The sequence below is a fragment of the Narcine bancroftii genome, chromosome 13 (assembly GCF_036971445.1).
Source record: "Narcine bancroftii isolate sNarBan1 chromosome 13, sNarBan1.hap1, whole genome shotgun sequence".
Taxonomy (NCBI): domain Eukaryota; kingdom Metazoa; phylum Chordata; class Chondrichthyes; order Torpediniformes; family Narcinidae; genus Narcine; species Narcine bancroftii.
This window is the reverse complement of record NC_091481.1, coordinates 38,294,469-38,312,720: the sequence shown is the minus strand read 5'-3', so window position 1 is coordinate 38,312,720 and position 18,252 is coordinate 38,294,469. Positions and strand designations below refer to the sequence as shown.

Sequence of the window (18,252 nt, the reverse complement as noted above, 5' to 3'; positions counted from 1 at the left end):
GTTCGCCTGCCTAATGGCGTGCCGCCACATAATTTTGAAAAATGTATTTCAGTATATTAACAAGTTAATTCTCACTTTGAAAGAAACAGTTTAAGCTGTGCTCTAATAAGAGATATAAAATTTGCAGTTAATCCATCTTTGGATAGGTTCTGTCACCCTTTGGAGATGCCTGGATCTATACTACCCAACCTGAGAGGCAGCAACCCACTGAGCAAGTTCTCACCCCATCACCAATCACAAAAAGCCTCATCACATCATGAACCTATATCAAAATCAGAAACGGACCTTATTTTGCTTAAATAAATGAGCAATTCCACCAGTCAATGACTTCACTGCATTGTTCTTCTGTTCCATCATCTTCTCCAGATTAAGATTCATTCCTGTAACTTTAGAACAACATTTACTCACATGATATATTGAGATATTTCTCTCAAAACCCCTGTACAAAGCAGGTACATTTTCTTCCAATGAGAATTTGTCATGCAACTGTCGTGACATTGCTTGATGAAAGGTATTAAAATAGTCCACTCACAGATGGAAGGGAGACAAATGTTTACATTCAAGAAAAATTTTGAAAACTGAGCAATGGCAAATGATCAGGGAAAGCTTGAGAGGATGATGGACTGAACCTGGTAAACAGTGTTGGTAAATAACTTGGATATTGCAAGAGTAGCTACAATCGTGCATGATGCAAGTCATGAACGAGCTATTAGATGAAGACTGTTGTCATCAGTGCTCAGGAACCAAAGACATGGCATGATAATGAAATTAACTAAAGTTGGGTCGACACATTCAAACAGGGTGGAAGGCTCGACAGCTCTACATTCAGTCTCAAAGCAAAACTGGCTTGCTTATTTTATTGATTTGTTCATTTTTTACCCTCCATAACACAGTAATGTTAAAAGAGAGGCATCTGAGAATGTTAAATCCCGACTCATTATTAGTCAAACCTTGTGGTAAAACCAGAACAAAACAGGGGAAGGGAAGAAAGAAGATCTACATACTTTCAATTCCTCTGCTTGCAAAATCTTTTCCGTGGGCCAAATGATAGAGATAGGAGTTGTTCAACAAAGCCTGAGAATAACAACAACTTTGATTACTATTCTTACAAGTCATTCCCAAACCTTTGCAATTAAAGATCAAGACAAGAGTGCATTGGGGCAGGGCGACCATTCAACTTTCTCATCCTTCTCCATGACTCCACATAATCATGGCTGATCATCATTACAACTCTGTTCCCACACCCCTCGAACCTTCAGACCAATAAATGTTTCATCTTGAAATGGCGACCATCCCTTCTCTTCCACTTATGGAACTTGACTTGCAGAGTTCCTCCTGCACTGTATTTAGCTTCAGGATCCAATAAATCAACAGCACCTGTCCATCAATACACAGAACTGTACTAATGTACGGACTTACAAAGCAAAGAATCAGCGTGGAGTATAGAATCAACAGCAAGCCTCGAGTAAGAAGATGCATTGTGATCATCTTGAACGGGTACTTACTTTGGAAGGGATACAACCCACGTTCAAACATGTTCCACCCAATGTTTCATTCTTTTCTACGCAGACAGTCTAAAAGATATTAAAAAATGAATTAACATTTTATATTATTTTTAAAAAGATCAGCTATAATGAGTGAAAAACAATGTTGTAACCCATTGTCCCTTGTTTTAGGTTTTGCGGGTAGGAGAGAAACCAGATATCATGGTCCACATTGGTACCAATGAATGAGGTCCTGAAGAGGGAATATAAGGAGTTAGGAAGAAAGTCAAAAAGTGGGATCTCAAGGATAGTAATCTTAGGATGCCATGGAAGTTATGGCGGGTGAAGGCATGAGCTCGTGCAGGAAGCAGGGGTTCAGATTAATGGAAAATTGGGATATTATCTGTACAAAAAAGATGGATTGCACCTGAGCAGAAAAGGTGGGTCGGTTTGCTAGAGCTGTTGGGGTTTAAACTAGCTTGGCAGGGGATGGTATGCAAGAGCAGAGGATAGACCAGATGTTGGTAAGTTAGATAAACTGTGTTGCGGGTTTGTGAGGGAGGACAGGCTGTGGAGGAAGCAGAAATGCAGTCAGTTGGAGGGTTTGAAATGTGTTTATTTCAATGCCAGGAGTATTAGGAATAAGGGAGATGTGGCCGTTACAGAGACTTGGCTGGCTGAAGAACAGGATTAGCTGATGCAGGTACCAGGGAGGGGGGGGGGGTTTAAGTCATTTTAAAAGGATAGGATGGGAGGCAAAAAGTGTGTGTGTGTGGTTGGGGGGGGGGGTGCGGGGTGGAAGAAGTGATAATCAGGAAAAGGAATAATCAGGAATCAGCTGCAGAAAGGACAGACATTGCAGAGGGATTGTCTCCCGAGTCAGTGTGGGTGAAAATCAGAGATAGGAAAGGAGCTATCACAGTACTGGGAGTAGTCTATCGGTCCCCAAATTGCCCTTGGGACGCCAAAGAGCAGATAAGTTGGCAGATTTTGGAATGGTGCAGAAATTACAGGGTTGTTGATATGGGAGACTTCAACTTCCCAATTATTGACTGGCACCCCCTCACTCCAAGAGGGAATTTGTCAGTTATTCCCAAGGATTCCTGATACCGTATGTGACAAGCTGACCAGAGAGGTCACACTGGACCAAGTCCTGGGTAATGAACATGATGAGGTGACGGACCTCTCAGCGGGGGAGCATTTCAGTGACAGTGACCACAACTCCCTGACCTTCAGTACAGTATTTTCAAGGATAAGAGCAGACAAAATGGTAAAGTGTTTCATTGGGGAATGTCTTATTATGATGGGATTAGGCAGGAATTGTTGAATGTATATGTTCTTGTAATTCCCCCCAATTTCCATCGGTTTCTCCCTCGTCATCCGGTGTATATTTTTCCCCCTGCGTATTGTGTGTGTGTAGAGTTTGTTTAACAGATCGACCCTGTTGTTCCATTTCCATCCCCGAAATAAACAGGTGCTTTGTACCTGCACTGTGGTCTGGTTCTTAACCTGTGGGACTCACACAAACCCAAACAACAGAGATACCTTGGTCAAGGTAAGGTCAGAATATTTTTATTAGACATAAACACTGTAACAGGCCAATTTGGTCCTACGAGTCCATGCCGCCAAATTTATACCCCACTTACCTACACATTTTTTTTTGAACAGTGGGAGAAAACCCATGCAGAGACAGGGAGAAAGCACAAACTCCTTAAGGACAGCGCAGGATTCGAACCCAGGTCCGATCGCTGGTGCTGTAAAGGCATGGCGTTAACCACTAAGCCAATTCACCCATCCACCCTAAAGGATAAAGACCACTTGATTGCAACATTCTGCTCCAATTCCCCTTCTTGATCTGACGGATTGCTGCTATGGAATCACTGATTTCAACCGCCAACACCACCTCCAGCTGTGGCCACCACACCAGCTTGTTTAAAGGAGCAGTATTGGACATTCTATTGCATCTATTATGATTTGCATTACGAGTGCGGAGTTTGGAATGGATCTTATGTGTTTTTGTTGTTTTTCTTCTTCTTCGGTCGACCTGAGATGACGTCTTAGAAGTAATATCGCTGAACGGGTGTCACTGAATGGACGTTGTGTGCTTTCTGTTTCACTTGACAGTGACAGCATCGCCCCAGCCCCCCATGAACAGAAACAACATGCCTCATGTGGTGGGGGTGTGGACAGCTTTTATTTAAAAACACTCATTTGGCTAAATTTCCGTCCCGACTCCTCCTGGCTATCATTGTAGGGATCCAACACAGGCACTTGTGGCACCTGTTTAAAGACCATGCAAGCACGAACAGCCCAGGGAAACTGCGAGCCTCAGGTACACACCTGGTAGCCTGTCTCCTGCCGAACCGCGGGATAGCATGGCAATGGCAATCTGGGGGCTGCACTTAAGGAACGCCCAAGTGTGAAACCAAGGTGCAGGATATGCAAGCCGAGAGAGTGCTCTGCCACCTGATGGATGACCTTGCACGGCCTGTTTGCAGACGTTTGTAATAGGAGTGCTCACATTTGCCAGCCGTCGGCAGGCGAGTTGGTGACCAAACAAATTCTTTTTTCTGCCCTCCCCATTGACACTGGGGAGCAGCTCCCACAGCACCCTGCTCCATCAGTAACACAGCAAACCTGTTTGGTCCGGTGGTGGGGGGGGGGGGGGGTTGCTGAGGCGCTGTCATTGAATTTGATTATGAGTCTTGTCCAGCATACTTGTGTATATATATTGATCCACTTCTTAATTTTTTTCTAAACACAACTTTTTGTTTTTAGTTATAACATGTACAAGGTCATTCCAGACTGGTGTGGTTTCCAAGGGGTGGAATGTTGTATGTGGAGGAGGCTCTGATTGTGGGTGGTCACACGTCCTCCCTGACTGAAATTTATTCGGAAGTCACGTCACCTGTCACACATTGTGTACTTTTTATTTCGCTCAAAGTTACAATTTATAGATTCAAAGTTACTGTTTGCAGGTGGAGTGTCAGTTCAGGTTGGCACACCTTGCCGTTGGCTAACTCATATCACCTAGCATCCTTATTGGCACAGTGCCTCGTGGTCCAGGCCCCAGACACTGCTCCATGCCAGGTCGCTTCTGTGGACGTAGCCTGGAAGGGTAAGGTGTGCACTGCACTGAAGCTGAGCTGTAGCATTACTATAGATCAATACTTGCAGTAGAGCCCCTGCTCCCAATGATCAGGGGTCCTGGAGGGTGTGAATAACCCCTGCTTATAGTGTGAATCGCATGTGTGAATTAATAATGTTTTCACATGCTCTTTTATAAATTCTGCATGAATGATTGACCCACACTCTTCTAGAAATTGTTGTGGTGTAGCATACCAAGCGACAGACAGACATCGCCATGTCACAGCCAAATCCAATGTGGTGGCTGACACACTGTCCAGACCGGCCATCACTATGACCTCAGGAGGGCTCGATGTTGCTCAGCCAGCCAAAGACCAAGCAGAAGATGAGGATGTCCAGGCCTACCGGACTGCCATCACCAGCCTGAAGGTTAGCGATTTTTGTTCTTCACCAGGTAACCCAACTTTATTGTGCGACATGTCCACAGGCTTCCCCAGACCCATCCTACCATAACCTGGCGACACGAGTGTTCGATCAAATACACACTTCCACTTTCTTAACCATTGTTGTGTAGAGAAAGTGTCAGGATCAATGAGTTTGCAGAGAGATGAGTTTGGACAAAGGGTTTGCAATCACGTGTAATTTTATTAACACACTGTAGCGTCTGCTAACGGTAGCACTACCAAAATGAGAGACATCCACACAGCACGAGGTGAACCAGTAACGGAACTTTAATTTGAATTCCTTGCGCTGCTCGAGGAGACCACCCACTTCCTGTGAGGGGCGCAATGGCTGTAGGAAGTGACGTCAGCACGTTGTGGCATCACTCCCCGTCCAGTGGCATGCAACACGGAAGCGGTGCTATCCTCCGGGCAACATGTGTCACCTCGGAAGGGAAGGGGGGCTCGCGCCACCTCATGTCGGATGACTGGAGTGGAGATCTGGCCCACTACACCAACCCCCCCCCAGAATCACCGCCACCCTTTAAGCAAGTTACTGTACTGTCTTTGGGAGAGCGGCCCCTGTATCTGACCTGGGATCCAGGGCAGGCTGGTTTGAGTCCAGATGCACTGCCTTGAGGGGGTCAATGGTAAACCTGTCCTGCCGCCCACCAATGTCCAAGGTGGAAACGACATCGTCGTGCTGCAACACTTTGAATGGACCTTCGTAAGGGCATTGTAGGGATGTTCCTTGTTGTCCTCTCTGCACCAAAATGAATTTGGCGGACTGCAGGTTCACCAGGATATGGCAGGGTGGAGAGCCATGTTGGGAAGGTGGCAGAGGTTTCTGTCTACCTATTTGTTCCCTCAATTGCTGGAGAACATCTATAGCAATGGGTTGCGGGCCAGGAGGGTTGAAGTGAATATCCCCAGGGATGGTAAGTGGGGAGCCATACACCATCTTGGCTGACGACGCTAGTAGGTTTAGTTTTGGTGCTGTGCAAATTCCTAACAGCACCCACGGGAGTTTGTCCATCCAATTAGGGCCTTGTAGTTGATCTTTCAGGTGGTGGTGGAACCGTGGAATCTTCTTAAAAATATTAGGATTGATAAGGCCCCAGAACTGGACAAGATATACCCCAGGATGGGAGGGAAGAAATTTCTGGCCCATTGGGAATGATCTTTGTGTCATTCCTGGCCACAGGTGAAGTACCAGAGGTTAGGAGAATGGCAAATGCAGAACCCTTATTAAAAAACCAAATGGGGAGAATCCTGGGAATTACAAACCAGTGAGTCTTATGTCAGTGGTATGCAAACCATTGGGGAGGATTCTTTGGGACAGGATTTACAAGCATTTAGAGAAGTACTCGAGAATAGTCAGCATGGCTTTGTGAAGAGTAGGTGGTGCCTCACAAGCCTAGTTACATTTTTTGAGGAGGTAACAAAAGAAATTTTGTTTTTGATTAGCCAGGACATCAATGGTTATGGAGAGAAAGATCAAGCAGTGGGGCTGAATGGGGAAATGGATCAGCTCATGATTAAATGGTGGAATAGGCTTGATGGGCTGAATAGTCTATTTCTGCTCCAAGATCAAATGGTTTAAATTGATGAAGGTAGGACGATAGTTGTGGTGTATATGACATTTGAAAAAATGCCCCAATGATAGACCCATTCAGAAAGTCATGAGGTATGGGATCCATGGAACCTTGCCTGTATGGAATCAGAATTGGCTGGCCTGCAGAAAGCAGAAGATAGTTGTGGATAAAATGTATAACATGGAGGTTGGTGACCAGTGGAAGTCTGCAGGGATCTATTCTGGGACCCCTGCCCTTAGTGATTTTTATAAATGACCTGCACGAGCAAGTAGAGGGATTGGCCAGTATGGTGTTGTGACTAGTGTAGACAGCTGTCATAAGTTACAAGATGCAGAGTTGGGTGGAAAAATGGCTGATGGAGTTCAATAGGATAAGTGTGAAGTGATGCTTTTTGGAAGGTCCAACTTGAAGGCAGAGTTAATGGTCGGAATGTTAACAGATGGACCGTGTTGGGGTACAAATTCATAGTTCTCTTAAGGTTGCTGCACAGGTTGGTAAAGTAATCAGCAAGACATATGGTGTGCTGGCCTTCATTAATCGGGGGATTGAGTTCAAGAGTCGAGAGGTTATGTTGCAGCTTTATAAAACTCAGGTTTGACCACACTTGGATATTCAGTTCTGGTCACCTCATTACAGGAAGAATGTGGAAGCTATGAGGAGGGTGCAGAGATTTATCAGGAAGTGTAAACACTGCCTGTTTTACACAGACCCTTCAACTCATTCTTTGCTATATAAACGACTACATCAGTGCTGCCTCACGCACCCGTGATGAGCTCATCAATTTCATTCACTTTGCTGCCAACTTCTACCCCGATCTCAAACTCACCTGGTCCATCTCCAATTACACTTTCCCCTTTCTGGATCTCTGTCCTCATCCTGGAAGACAAGCTTTCTACCAACATTTTACAAACCCACCAACTTCCACAACTATCTCAACTTCACTTCCTCACATCCTGTCCACTGCAAAGACGCTATTCTCTTCTCACAATTTCTGTTTCCACCTCATCTTTTCCCAAGATGAGGTCTTCCAGTCTAGATCATCTGAAGTGTCTGCTTTCTTCCACAAATCTGGCTTCCCCTCCACCACCATCAACCCAGTAGCCAACCATTTCAGTTCTGCGTCCCACTCCCACATTCACATGTCTGTCCATGACCTCATGAACTATCCCACCAAGCTCACCCATACATTGGAGGAACAAAACTGGATTTTCCATCTGGACATTCTCAAACAGGATGGCATTCCCACTCCCACACTCACATGTCTGTCCATGACCTCATGTACTATCCCACCAAGCCCACCCATACATTGGAGGAACAACACTGGATTTTCCATCTGGACACTCTCTAACAGGATGGCATCAACATCGACTTCTCCGGTTTCTGCTAACCTACTCTCTATTCTCCCTTTCCCCTTGTCTTCTTTCTTCCAGCTCTACACCCTCTTCCCTCTCTATTCAATGAGCCATCCCTACTTCCCCTGCTTGCTGCTGTGCCCTCCCTCCCTCCCTTATCTGCCTTTGGGAACGCGGTCCTCCCACACCTCCCATTTTGTGAGGAAGCCTGCTGACATTTTACCATACCTTGATGAAGGGCTCAAGCCTGAAAATTTGATTATATATCTTTATCTTTGCTTCAACCAAGTTGTCTTCAGACTTTTGGGTTTCCAATCCAGGAGATTGCCTGGATTGGAGAACATGTTTTGTGAGGCAAGGTTATCATTACTGGGGCTTTTCTCTTTGGAGCAAACAAGAAATAGAAGCAAATTTTGATAGTAGTCAGTAAGATTATAAGAGGCATAGTCAAGGTGGATGGCCAGCACCTTTTTCCATGGGAAAGAGTAACAAACACCAGAGGACATGTGTACAAAGTGAGGGGAGGAAAGTTTAGGGAGATATCAGAGCTAATTTTGTTTTAAATATAAAGACAGAATGTAATGGGTGCCTGCAATGCGTTGCCAGGGATTGTGGTACAATAGGGACTTTTAAGAGATTCTTTGGCTCATGGATGCAAGAAAAATATGGGTTATGGATGTGAGGACTAGTTGTTTGAGTAGGTTTACATAGGTCGGTGCAACATCATAGTCAGTACAGGGTTAGCGCAACACCTTTATAATACTAGCAATCAGGACTGGACCAGGGTTCGAATCCTGCACTAACTGTAGGGAGTTTGTACGTTCTTCCCCGTGTCTGCGTGGGTTTTCTCCGGTTTCCTCCCACCGTTCAAAACATTCTGGGGGTGTAGATTAATGGGGTGGGCCAAAATGGCCTGTTACAGTGCTAAATGTCTAAATGTAAAATTTTTAAAAAGATTTTATAATTAAAAAAGTAACTTTAATCATGGGCTGAAGGGCCTGTACTGTGCTGTAATGTTTTATGTTGTATTTGGTTGCATTAAAAGAAATAAGTCTTTGCTGACTCAAGTTCTCCAAACTTCTACTTAGTTTAAAAATGTGACTAAAATAAATTGCTCTAAGTTCATCAGATGGGAGTGGGGAGGGAATGGCATCACTCTACAGAGATTTTATTGGAGTAGGGCTGAGCATGGACAAGAAACCCTGAGCAGCTGGTGGCCAGAGAAGGGAAGGAAGGGTGAAGACTGGGGCTGACAGCAAAAGTACAACATGCTTGGGGGGAGCCGCAATGAAAAAAAGTGAAGCTGTGGGGGATGTTGAAGCTCAATGAGAGCTGGATTCAAATACCTTCAAGTTTTGTCAAGGTATCGTGAATCATCTTTTATCTGATGCTAAAACTGCTTTCCTTCACGTGCTGCTGTTGGCCTTGAACTGTATTCTTTATATGAAAATATTTATTGGCCTCAGAGCACCTTCCTGGAGAACTTCGAATTTGTACTTGCACCAGGTGGCCTGTTCACCCTAGCAGCGCCATCACCACCAATGCCTCAACAATGGGTACATTACCTCAAGGGTTTCTGTGTCTCCAATGTTTCTTGCTTTCAAAATGGCTGTTTAAAACTTTCTGAATCAACTGTAACAAAATCCTCTGCTGCAATAATTCAATTACTTTAACTGTCTGAGGATAGATTGTGCTCTCTTGGTGATCAGAGGACACAACTCGTCCTTGAAGTCTCACAAATGATCACAAAAATGCTGAAAAGACTCAGCATGTGTGTGAAGAGAAATGGCAACAAGCTTCGTGCTACAACAGCGCCATCTTGCCTTGGCTGCATTATCCCCGGCCCCTGGGTTTAAGCCAGCCCGACATGGTGAGAATAACAGCACAACACTGTCAGAGCGCCAGTGACCTGGTTCCATCCGATCTAGCACTCTCTGTAAGGACACAATGCTGGAGCAAAGCAGGTCAAACTGCATCGTTAATATAGCAAAGATAAAAATATATAGCTGATATTTTGGTATGGAAAACCTTTCCCTCAGCTCTCTATTCACCTCGCCATCCACCTCCCCCTGCTTGCTGCTGCGCCTGCCCTCCCTTCTCCTCCTATACCTCCTGCCTTTGGGACCATGCTCCTCTCCCTGCGCCACCTCCCTCACTTTTTTAATTCAGATGGCTGCCGACATTTTTTTCTATACCTTGATGAAGGGCTCAAGCTTGAAATGTTGGTTATGTGTTTTTATCTTTGCGATGTAAAAGAAATGGTTTGACCTGCTGATTTGCTCCAGCATTGTGGTTTTACTTCAACCATGGTGTTTGCAGACTTTTGTGTTTTACTGCCGCCAGAAAGGAGTTTATCCATTCTCCCCATGTCTGCGCAGGTTTCCTCTGGATTCCTCCCACATTCCAAAGGGAGGACATGCTACCATACTCGATCTCTAAATTAAATTAAAAACACAGAATCACTAAAATCCCGTACAGTCAGTTTTGGCCACAATGCCAGTTGAGAAGCAGAATCTTTTACCTACCTTAAACCCCAACTGTGCAGCTTTAATTGCAGCGACGTAACCTCCTGGGCCTGAGCCCAGAACTGTGACATCTGCATCAACTGTAATGAAAAACAAAACACCCTGAATGCAAGTCTGCATCACTGCTTTTTAATTGAGGCAAAACACCCACATTAATCTGAACAGGAAATTGTAACAGGGCAGAATCTTGGATAATTGTGAGATGAACCATTAAGGTTGGAAGAAGGAAGACCATATTAATCCAGTACATGGGCAGAAATCTGGAAGTGGCCAGAGAGGATGAGGCAACTGTGGGAAAAACAGAACACAATCCTGGCCTTATTCAGAGTACAAAAGCAGAGGAGGTATGCTGAAACTTTTAACATGCCTGTTTGGCCCCAGATGGAGAATAGGGTTTCATTATGGTTGCCTCGTTAGAGGATACGAAATCACAACAAGTGATCCAGAAAGGATTTACACAGATGCTTCTTGGGATGAGAATTGACAGTTACAAGGGTTGATTCAAGAACCTGGGACTGTTTTCTGTGGAGAAAATAAGATGAGTTTGGCGTAAAATGAGGGGACTCTGAGAGGCTCAAAGATTAGAGGTCATAGTACAGAAAAGAGGGAAGAGAATTAAAACTGGCATATGCCAGATATTTTTATTTAATGCAATATGTCTGAGGTACCCCTGCCTGGACATGTGGTGGGAGCAAGTTCCACTGTGGCCTGGTAGAGGAAATCACAAAACATATGGCAAGGAAAGATTTGCACACTAAAGGGAACAAAAGAGTTAATCTGGTGTGGACACGATGGGCTGAATGAGCTTCTGATTCATTGCAATCAAATTGACTCCAAGGGGAATGTCAAGGCCAAGGATGTAGGAGAAATCTTGTCAGGGAGAATGGGATCCAGTGAACAAGAACTTGAAGCATAACATAATGAAGAAAAAGTTTTGAATGGGAGTGGTATGGAGGGCTATGGACGAGGTACAGAGCAGTGGAACTAGGCAAAGAAAGGGTTGGCACAGACTAGAAGGGCCGAAGATGCCTGTTTTTATGCTGTAATGTTCTATGGTTCTAATAAGTGAACAAGGATCTACAATTCTACCAGTAATCTGTACAAGTATTAAATCTGTTCTAATAGACATTAATTTGAACTGATAAAGACATGTACTTCAATCAACACAAACCAAAACAATCATTTCAGGAAGTAAATCACTTTATTTTCAAGGACATTTCAGAGCCTTGCACCATTGAGACTCCAGGATCCCTGAGATCATCAATCAGGAAGGTACCAATCAGTCTGGGAAAAGATGGTTGGTGAGTTGCAACAAACCTCTCACCAAATAACTGGTAACATTATTTACAAACCTTCTTGACAAGGCATTATAAATTTCAAACATTTTGTTAAAAGGCATTGGTGAACTTGAAGCATCAGGCAGAATACACTGTCAGTTGTGCATGGATACAACATCAGACTGTGTCCTAGAATGGGTTCTATACCTGCAGCAGCGTCAGCATATGTCCGCAACCTGCCAGCAGAAAGGCTCTGAAGTCTGCGACAAACATTTCCGTTCTGCAGAAAGAACACAGAAACATGAGAAAGACAAAATAATACATCAGATCTCCCAGTTTCACAACCCTCAAACCCCCCAGAGCTTTGTCACCCTAAAAACCTCACCCGGCTCAGAGCTTCGTCCCCCGAAAAACATCACCCAGCTTAGAGCTTCGTCCCCCACAAACCCTCACCCAGCTACTGTACAACTACCTCCTGAAAATGTGTTGTTCGTACTGGAGTTGGTATGTTCTCTCCATGTTTGCTTGGGTTTACCACAGGGGCTCCAGTTTCCTACCACCCGTACTGGGTGGGTGTAATTGGATGGCACGGGCTCATGGGCAGAATGAGCCTGTTCATGTGCTGAATTTAAGAATTAAATTATATTCAGTGCATCACTGAAGCATGAGTGTTTCTGTTTGCAGTTACCACTGCTATCCATGATCTCTCCCTGCACTGCCAGCTTTCCAACGTCAGTCGGGGGAAAGAAAATGAAGGAAAGGGTCGGATATTGGGTGAGAAGAAAAATGGAAGGGTGGGCGGACAACAGATAAGGGGCAGCCTGGGTGCCATTGCAATTAGCACAGCACTGTTACAGTGACAACGATCTGGACTTCAATTGAATCCCGCGCTGTCTGTGAGGAGTTTGTACGTTTTCCCCATGTATGCATTGGTTTTCCCCGGGGCCTCCGGTTACCTCCCACTGTTCAATTGGATATAATTGGGCTCATGGGCCGAAATGGCTTGTTACCATGCTGCATGTCTTGTTGAGCTGGGGTGTCGGGGGGGGGGGGGGGGGGTCATGTGGTGTCAGTGGTGGGGGTGTCGGGGAGGAATAGGAGGTCTGGGATGAACGGGCTGGGGTGCGATGGGCTGAGTGTGATGAGAGTGAAACACGATAGGTTTAAGCTACTGTGATTGTAGTAAACACACCGAAAGGCTTGAGGAACTCAGTCTTTTCACCATCTTAGGAGACAAAAACTCCTTTTACACTTGCATGCCACTAAATCAGCGTCCCAGGATAGAAATGGTGTTTTTGCTGTTCACACTTGACCACTCCTAACTGGGACACTGAATGCTTTCACACTTGCAAGGAGCCATCCTTGAGGTTAAGACTGTTCTACCTTCTACCAGTGACATCATGACGCATCAGGCAATGGTGGACCTGCCCTAAATCCTGATCAATGTATTATGGTCTCATATTAGAACAAAATTAATCATGCCTAATTATAACTTAATTAAGCTTTATGTACAGCTCAGTATGAGCCCTTCAGCCCTTGTTGTTGTGCCAACCTATATGGACATTTATAAGGGACAATGGGAAGTGCTGGCAATATATAGCAATTAGCAGACAATTTTTAAACAGGGTGGAAAAATTGGTAGCTCTATTGCACACAATTAATACAGCATAGGAAAGTTGGTAGCTCTATCACACACAATTTATACAGCATGGGAAAGTTGATATCTCTATCGCACACAATTTATACAGTGCGAGAAAGACGGTAGCTCTATCGTGTACAATTTATACAGTGCGGGAAAGTTGGTAGCTCTATCATGTACAATTTATACAGCATGAGAAAATCGGTAGCTCTATCGCACACAATTTATATAGTGCGGGAAAGTTATTAATATCATGGGAAAAAGCAATTGTGTACCTGCCCTACCAGAGAGCCATGAGGCAGAGAAAGAGCTACAAGCATGGCTGCATGCATGGAGCACTCATGGAGGGTTTTCTCTGCTGCACGACATTCAGGTAAGTCAGGTCTGCCATCTTTTTCCGATTGTCTTTATAAATTGCACGCTATAGCGCTACCCACTTTCCCACGCTATTTAAAAATTGTTCCCTATTGCTATTTATTTCCTCTCGCTCTCTCCCTGCTGCGACATTCCCATGGCAAAGTTTATACCTTCATTTTAATCTTTTTTTTCTTCAAGTTCCTGCACTCACACAAACACTTGGGCCATTTCTATCCCAGAATGCAACTACACTTTGCCTGATTGCAACGCCTGCATCTGCAGAAGCCGGGGATTGTACAAGGGCTCGAGACGTTGAGAAGATTTTTGTTTCACACTGTATTGGGAAGGATCGTCGCTGTCATGTGATAGCACTGCCCCTACCTAGTCAGAGGACACGCCAGCTGCCAATCAAGGTTTGGTTCTGCCCCACCCATTATTGCACACCTTGCTGTTGAATCCATGTAAATCACCTGGATTGGATTGTCCAGCCTGCCTGTACTTGGCCTTGGGCCATTGTTATTGGATTAATTAATTAACCCTCCTGGCACTGAGCCATTGGTTCCTGCTAATGACCTGGGCTACACCATCCAGCACTATAAAGGTGCCATGTACTCTCTTTTCCCATCTTCACTCTAGGCTGAGGAATATGAAGCAGCGCTGGAGAAACTGCTGGTGAGCTATCCACTAAATAGGGTTGGGAGGATTGATTATTATCCCTAAATCACAGAGAGCCGCCGTGCCTGCAGAGTCAAGGGGCGGTGGGCATCATATTGACTTTTCCCTTGGTCGTTTGTGTGTGTATGCAGTTTGTTCCCATGTTCTTTATTAGTTGCCAGCGTATGTTTCATCCTTTCTGACTTTCTTCCCCACAATCGCTAATAACCTGCTCTTTTTAATCCTTTACAGCACAGAAACAGGCCAGTTGGGCCCTACTAGTCCATGCCAAACATCTTCTCCCACCTAGTCCCACTGACCTGCATTTGGCCCTACTAGTCCATGCCAAACATCTTCTCCCACCTTGTCCCACTGACCTGCATTTGGCCCATAACCCTCCACACCTCTCCCATCCATGTACCTATCCTTATATTAATATCATTAACATATTAACATCGATCTCACTTCCACTACTGGAAGTTCAATCCATACCCCCACCACCGTCTGCGTGAAGAAATGTCCCCTTAAACTTTTCCCCTTTTATTCTGATCCATGCCCTCTTTGAATCTCCTCCACTCTCAGTGGAAAAAGCCTGTCCATTCCCTTTTTATAATTTTGGATACCTCTATCAAATCAACCCTTAACCTTCTACACTCTAAAGTCCCAGCATGCTGAACTGTTTCCTGTAACTCAAACCTTGGCAGCATTCTCGTAAACCTCCTCTGCACTCTCTCTCTATACTTTTTATATCCTTCTTGTAATTCGACGACCAAAACTGCACATAATATTCCAAATTTGGCTTCACCAAAGCCTTATAGAATTTCAACATAACATCCCATCTCCTACTCTGATTTATGAAAGCCAACATTCTAAATGCCTTCTTCACCACCCTATTCCCAGGTCTACTCTTTCCCATGGCTGCTGTAAATTGCATGCGTGTGCGTGTTGCATCTGTTACCATTTCCCAACTTGCCTATAGTAAATAAATCCTTCACTACAAAAAAACTGTGTTCAGAGTCCTTGTCTTTGAGTCTTACCAAACCTGCTTCCTCACTCACAGCACATACTACACCCATTTTAGACCAATTGGCCATTAATTTCTGGGACCACTTGCAAGTGTGAATGGGGTAAAAGTTATATTGCTGTTGTTATAACCTTGATCCCTTCTTCAAGGGAAAAAAAAATCACAAAGGCAGCAACAGGAAACATCAGAAACAATGGGGTAGGAATCCAGACCAACAAAAAGTATTAATTGGATGTGATATATAACAATTACAGTACGGAAACAGTCCATCTCGGCCCCTCTAGTCCGCACCAATTTAAGAGAACTCCACTAACTCTCACCTGTCCGCTCCCTGTCCATAACCCTCCAATCCCCTCACATCCTTGCATTCATCCAATCTAAAATGGCAAAATTGATCCTGCTGCAACCATCTGTTCCAGAAGGTCATTCCACTCAGCCACCACTCTCTGAATGAAGAAGCTTCCCCTCATGTTACTTCTAAACATTTTTCCCCTAACTCTTAGCTTATGACCTCTCATTCCAATCTCACCTAACCTCAAAGGGAAGAGCCTATTCGCATCTACTCTATCTATCCCCCTCATAATTTTAAATACCCTATCAAATCCCTCCTCAACCTTCTACGCTCCAATGAATAAAGACCCAGTCTACTCAATCTTTCTTCGTATTGATAAGGGACCAGGTAGAATTTACCAGGCGAAAGGAGTCGAGGAATGGAGAGATGGCAGGGGGAAGAAAGGGTTGGGGGAGTTTAACAAAAGTCAGAGAGGTCCATGTCAATGCCATCCAGTTGGCATGAGGTGTTGTTTCTCCAATTTGTGGGTGGTCTCAGTCTGGCCGTACATGAGACCATGGACAGACATGTCGAAAAGGGAATGGAATGGGGAATTGAAATAGGTGGCAACTGAGAGATCCACGCTATTGCAGTAGAGCTGAGGTGCTCAACAAGCAATCTCCCAGTCTGTGGCCAGTCTCTCCAATGTAGAGGAGACCACAATGGGAGCACCGGACGCAGGAGATGAACTCTGCAGATTCACAAGTCAAATGTTACTTCACTTTGAAGTACTATTTGGGGGCACCAAATGGAGATGAGGGAGGAGGTGTGGGTCCATCTCCTGTGTTTGCAGGGAGGGGAGGAACTGGGGGGAACAGCTGGGGGGAGATAGGGGGGGGATTGGGGGGGGGGGATCGGGAGGGGGGGTCGAGGGGAGGAACGGGGGTCGAGGGGAGGAACGGGGGTCGGAGGGGAGGAACGGGGGTCGGAGGGGAGGAACGGGGGGGAGGGGAGGAACGGGGGGGAGGGGAGGAACGGGGGGGGAGGGGAGGAACGGGGGGGAGGGGATGGAAGGGGGGAAGAACGGAGCAGGGGAAGGGAACAGGGCTGGGCCTGGGCCTGTAATAGTGCCCGAATGCGGCAGCCCCGAACCTTACAAGCCAAGACCTATTGACGGGCTGGAGTGGCGCCGACTGTAGTGACCGAAGCTGGGCCCCACACCCGTCGCGGAGCCCCGCTGCGGCCCAGAGCCGAATCCGACACTGACCTTGAACAAGCGACGGAACATTGCGACGATCCCGTCCCACTGCCCCCTCCAATGACCGGCGTGCGCATGCCCAGCGCGTTGACGTCATCAGAGCGCCAAGGCGCAGCGAGCAGTCTCCCCAGGCGGCGTCACGCAGTCCTTCTCCAATATGGCGGAGGGTGGCCAAAGGGTTGTAGGTAGTAGAGGGCAGGGTGTGGGGAGGGACGAATGGGTGAGGGGGAGAAGGTTGGAGAAGGGAGGTGGTTGTGGCAGGGGAAGAGGATGGGGGAGGGAGCTGAGGAAGGGGAGAGGATGGAGGTGAAAGGGAAGGGTGGGGATAGGGAAGGGAGGGAGTGGGATAAAGGGGTAGGGAGGTTGGGTGGAGGTGGAGGGAGGGAGGTGGGAGGAGGGAGGGAGGTAGGAGGGATTTGGGGAAGGGAGGTAGGGGGGAGGGTGGGGATAGAGAGGGAGGGTGGGGATAGAGAGGGAGGGTGAGGATAGAGAGGGAGGGTGGGGATAGAGAGGGAGGGTGGGGATAGAGAGGGAGGGTGGGGATAGAGAGAGAGCGAGAAGGGGTGGAGAGAGGGAGAAGGGGTGGAGAGTGAGGGAGAAGGGTGGAGTGTGAGGGAGAAGGGTGGAGAGTGAGGGAGAAGGGTGGAGAGAGAGGGAGAAGGGGTGGAGAGAGAGGGAGAAGGGGTGGAGAGAGAGGGAGAAGGGGTGGAGAGAGAGGGAGGGTGGGGATAGAGAGAGAGGGAGAAGGGGTGGAGAGAGAGGGAGAAGGGGTGGAGAGTGAGGGAGAAGGGTGGAGAGAGAGGGAGGAGGGGGTGGAGAGGGAGGAGGGGTGGAGAGAGAGGGAGGAGGGGTGGAGAGAGAGGGAGGAGGGGTGGAGAGAGAGGGAGAAGGGTGGAGAGAGAGGGAGGAGGGGTGGAGAGAGAGGGAGGAGGGGTGGAGAGAGAGGGAGGAGGGGTGGAGAGAGAGGGAGGAGGGGTGGAGAGAGAGGGAGGAGGGGTGGAGAGAGAGGGAGGAGGGGTGGAGAGAGAGGGAGGAGGGGTGGAGAGAGAGGGAGGAGGGGTGGAGAGAGAGGGAGGAGGGGTGGAGAGAGAGGGAGGAGGGGTGGAGAGAGAGGGAGGAGGGGTGGAGAGAGAGGGAGGAGGGGTGGGAGAGAGAGGGAGGAGGGGTGGAGAGAGAGGGAGGAGGGGTGGAGAGAGAGGGAGGAGGGGTGGAGAGAGAGGGAGGAGGGGTGGAGAGAGAGGGAGGAGGGGTGGAGAGAGAGGGAGGAGGGGTGGAGAGAGAGGGGAGGA

General features: G+C 46.6%; 2 protein-coding genes across 3 annotated transcripts in view; one reads left to right on the top strand and one right to left on the bottom strand.

Annotated features, from left to right (window-relative positions):
* dldh (dihydrolipoamide dehydrogenase) overlaps positions 1–17,076 on the bottom strand; it is a 65,822-nt gene extending 48,746 nt beyond the window's left edge. The window contains exons 1-6 of the mRNA XM_069908207.1: positions 16,973–17,076; positions 11,968–12,040; positions 10,484–10,563; positions 1,506–1,574; positions 1,005–1,074; positions 286–386 (exon numbers count right to left, since the gene is read on the bottom strand). Of these exons, the coding sequence (XP_069764308.1) occupies positions 286–386; positions 1,005–1,074; positions 1,506–1,574; positions 10,484–10,563; positions 11,968–12,040; positions 16,973–16,993 (414 nt within the window). The 5' untranslated portion in view covers positions 16,994–17,076. The remainder of the gene's footprint in view (positions 1–285; positions 387–1,004; positions 1,075–1,505; positions 1,575–10,483; positions 10,564–11,967; positions 12,041–16,972) is intronic.
* The window catches only part of LOC138748290 (chloride anion exchanger-like), a 257,498-nt gene continuing 256,315 nt past the window's right edge, over positions 17,070–18,252 (top strand). For both annotated transcript variants that reach the window (XM_069908204.1, XM_069908205.1), the window contains exon 1: positions 17,070–17,148. The gene's annotated coding sequence lies outside the window, so the exon portion shown is untranslated. The remainder of the gene's footprint in view (positions 17,149–18,252) is intronic.